At 47.3% G+C, this 4,067-nt stretch overlaps 1 protein-coding gene across 1 annotated transcript; it reads right to left on the bottom strand.

Annotated features, from left to right (window-relative positions):
* Positions 1-425: 425 nt before the first annotated feature.
* On the bottom strand, positions 426-2,320 carry LOC119345051. Its single transcript, XM_037615287.1, has one exon. It carries the CDS (start codon positions 2,289-2,291, stop codon positions 441-443), a length of 1,851 nt encoding a protein of 616 aa, XP_037471184.1. The 5' UTR covers positions 2,292-2,320; the 3' UTR covers positions 426-440.
* Between the last annotated feature and the right edge of the window lie 1,747 nt (positions 2,321-4,067).

Genomic DNA, 4,067 nt, shown 5'->3' with positions numbered 1-4,067 from the left:
GCAGCAAAGATGAGGTGCCTTATTACATCACTTGGAGTCAGGGACAGCAAACAAGCAAAGAGTGCACATAGGAAAGCACATACGGACACTAACACCTTACAAAAATCCTATAAATATCCTATGAATCATAGCAGGCTTAATGGAAAGGCTGAAGCACACCCGGACACGTATGGAAGGTCGACAGATAGGTAGGCATTTCCTGCGCCAAACAACATGGCAACCAAGCAAGCACAAAGGAATCTGGCTTATTCATCATCTGATTCCCGACCTGCTTTTCACATTACAGAACAACAAAATAAGATACCCATGGAGTACTATTTTATAGAGCTAGCTGCTGTCTAGCTAGTTTAGTAGGGAATAACAAATAAATAGTGATGGAATTGCAGTTACCGGTTATCAGCACCTGATGTCTGATCTTCTGAGGGAACACAGAAGAGGTATCAATTCGTCAAGTTTGTTTCCGCATGGAAATCATCAGTGGTAAGATGGAATCTTTTACTGCCAGTATCCCCCATCTCCATGTGGGCCATGAGTAGCCAGGCAAACGTGATGAGCTCTCCTCCGCCGCTCAGCTGCGCAGCATGCATCGCCGCCCTCGACTTGCCCGCAGCGTAAACAAGGAGCCGCGTCCACATGCGTGCTAACTCCTCTAGTGTTTCCTTGCTTGCCTTCAACTCCAATTCATCACAGGCATTTTCAGCATTTTCAGGTTTGTGAAAGTTATCGAAGCTAGCTGTCGCGCTCATAGATAGCGGCAGCATGGAAGGGTGGTGAACCAAAAGGTACATCATGTAGTTTGAAAGTTTCCGGCATACCTCCATCAGACCAAAAGGTACATCTGCCCTTGGACGATTTGTCTCTATGTCAGAATGGAAAGAAACATATTGTTCAAGATGTGCCTCAGTGAATAGATGCATCACAACAATACTATAACCAAAATCTTTAAGGCAATTGTTCATTGCTGTTTTCACCAGGGAGCTAATGCTCTGCCATCCTTGGGCTTTATCGTCGTCGGATTCAGAATTTAAGAGACTAATCTCTTTTACAACATACTCCACAATCATGTTATCTGCATCCATGTACTCAGTGTCTAATAACTTGCTCATCCAAAATATTTTCCTCTTTTGGACACCAAACAAACCCACAAACTTTCTGAATACCATCATTATTCGTTGACTGTGTGTTCTTGGCTGCAGGTTGCTGTTAGTCACCCAACCATGGAAGTTGTACTGTCCAATCGCATTTGGCCACCGCTGTTCCATCCTTGGGTATCCGATGTCCCAACGAAAGACAAACCACGATAACCAGGCAAGTGTGTCCCACTTGTGAATCTTCAACCATGTCCATGTCCAAGGTGACATCATGGAAACAAATATTGAACAGACTTCTAGGAAAAAGCACCCGGCAAACAATGAATAGGTAATGACAGTGTCAGCTTTGTTATACCTCTCTTTGTCATTTGCAAGGAAGAGTGCAAAAGCAACAATAATAGATGCCTGAGAGATGCACCTAAGTATAACTCCGCTCCGAGTGGTGAACACAAGGGCCTTGGTGTAGAGATCATCATACATCATTCCAAGCTGCAGCTTGACCATCCGAATCACTTGGTCAGTTTTGTCTATCTCCGCTAATTCTTCTCTTTTGGAACCAAACATGCTACGCTCGGATAAGATATCAATGGTATGATGCATGGAATCCAGAGCAGCACGGACAAACCCATCATCATCCGAGATTCCTTCGGGCAATTTTTTTCTGTAACTTTTTGCATCTGTGCTCTCCAGACTTTTAAGGCTGCCACACTTGAGAGACCATGTTCTTTCTCCATACTTGATAATTCCAGCAACAAACACAAAGCTACCCGCAAGTAGAAGGTTCGCACTGTGTTTTCCGATGGATTTCCAGAAAACATATAAAGCTATGACAACTTGCGTCACCAGATTCAACAGATGCCTCGACCACAAGTTGTTGTCCTCCATGGCGAAAGCAGTAATGGTGTCCTGCCCGCCAAGATGGATGAGAAGAAATGGTGCCCAAAAGATAGCTAGTGGTTGGTTTCTTGTAAGTATGTTTGTTTCTGTGGTGTCATATTGACGCTTTGAGAGATAGCCCAGTGCATAAACTGCTGCCAAATCTGCCCCTAAGTAAGCTGCCCAGGTGGAGAGTCTCAGGAACCCACTGCTACTTTGGCGCCGAAGCCTGACAGCAAAGAAGAGGAACAATTGTAGTGTGAAGCTGAGTAGCACAAGTATCTGGATTTCCCACTCATGGAATAGTTTGGTCGAACTGTCCATGGCATGCAGATTCCTTGTGCCTCGGACCACCTAAAAGATACAACAACAAGTAATATGATTCACTGTGATTTTTTCTTTTTACAAATAGCAAGACTGCTAATTAAAAAAGAATACTTTTTTGCAATGAGGAGATATCGATATGTTTTTATTTTGCTCAAGAAAATGGAATAACATATAAAGGATATATAAAGGACATATCGTATGTATTTCACTTGAATTGCACCCGGGATGTTGAACAAAAGGAAATGCAGACGTCCCAGTTTATATAACGGAAGTAAACAAATGAACAAAAAAGAGGAATTATTGCTTTATTTAATGAATATATAATTTTAAAAGAATACAATTCCTCTAGATAATCAAACCAAGTGATTGTCTAGCTCTGATTCACGGGACGTTGGAAGACTCCCGCTTAATTACTCCTAGGTCCTAAAACCCTCCAAACACCTCCGATTAAGCAAGAATGTTTTAGTTGTATTTGCTAAAACTCATGCATGCATGCATGCAGGTATGGTGGTAGAAGTAGAATAAACGCCGGCACAACCCGTGTATGTGTATGTACACGCGCCGGGGATGTAGCCATAGGATATGTCTCCTACTCAAGGTAGAAAGATGTATGGTAATTTGCATGCGAAAAAAAATCCATTCATAAACAAACTAAAAGGCCACCATAGCATAAAGGGATGGTAGAACCGCTCGGCCGCAGTTAAATCACATGGGAGACGCCGCCTCAGATTTAACGGGTAACGGTGCACACAGTTTGGTACTTCCGAAGTAGCATTGTGTGCAGTTTGACACGCTATATACTCACGAGGTTTAGAATAAAGTCAAACATATGTAAAAAAGCGGCCGGAGGGCTCGGCTCGTGGGATAAAGGCTTCAGATCTTGGGATCGAACGACCATGGACTTTGGACAGTTTTGTGTGAATAATACTTGGGCACATCGGCCGGCAAAACATGGGCTTAAGAACTAGCTCTCAGTTTAGGCGTATAATAAATACTGCCAAGACCAGAATCATAGATCGAACAACCCCTAATTCCAATCTTAAATAATTTGTAATTAGAGATCTATATTACTTTCCTGCCTAGCGCCACCGCCGCCGCGTTTCCCCCTCTCCTCCCCTCCCTCCGCCGCCGCCTGAGGGCCTCCGAGGCGCGGGTGCTCGGCCCAAATGATGGTGGCGGCGGGATCTGGCGCCTCCTCTCCGATTGGAGGGCCTTGGTTCCCCGGGACGGCGGCCCCGGCCGATGGGCGCGGTGAAGCCGGCGGGCTCTGGTGGGCAGCCTCCCACGGCCGCGCGGGCGGCGTGGGGGCTGCGGACGCCGGCGCGGTGGCGGCTCCTCACAGTCTGTCATGGCTCCATGTAGAAGATCCGCCCCTGCTCCGATCTGTCCCGATCCGTGCTGGCGCCGGTCCTTGGCGGCTGCTTCCGGCTTCCCCTATTGCCAGCGTGACGGATCTGGCGTGCGGGTGAGGTTCCGGGGGAAACCCCTGGCTGGCGCGGCGGCCTCGCCAAAGTCGACGCCTTTGGCGCCGTTCCACTTCATGGAGGCTTTGGGGTGGATCCTCTCCCTTCCGTCTCCTCCTCGAGCTATGGCGAAAGCTTTTGTTCCCCTTCTGGGCGTCGACGGCACCCTAGTGTCGTGCTCCTTCTTGAAGGTGGCGGCTGGGAAGAGCTCTTGGTGGCGGGGCTGCTGGTGGCGTGGTGGCGGTGCGACTTCGGCCTTCTACTTGGTGCTGCGCCTTGCTTCGCGGGACCAGCGGATGGTTTTTTTTGG

Source organism: Triticum dicoccoides, unplaced genomic scaffold, assembly GCF_002162155.2.
Source record: "Triticum dicoccoides isolate Atlit2015 ecotype Zavitan unplaced genomic scaffold, WEW_v2.0 scaffold201385, whole genome shotgun sequence".
Lineage (NCBI taxonomy): Eukaryota > Viridiplantae > Streptophyta > Magnoliopsida > Poales > Poaceae > Triticum > Triticum dicoccoides.
Note: the sequence above shows the minus strand (reverse complement) of the source record. Positions and strands in the feature narration are given on the sequence as shown.

Excerpts from the sequence above, each read along its gene's own strand:
- LOC119345051 (XM_037615287.1), bottom strand. The coding sequence starts at position 2,291 with ATGGACAGTTCGACCAAACTATTCCATGAGTGGGAAATCCAGATACTT.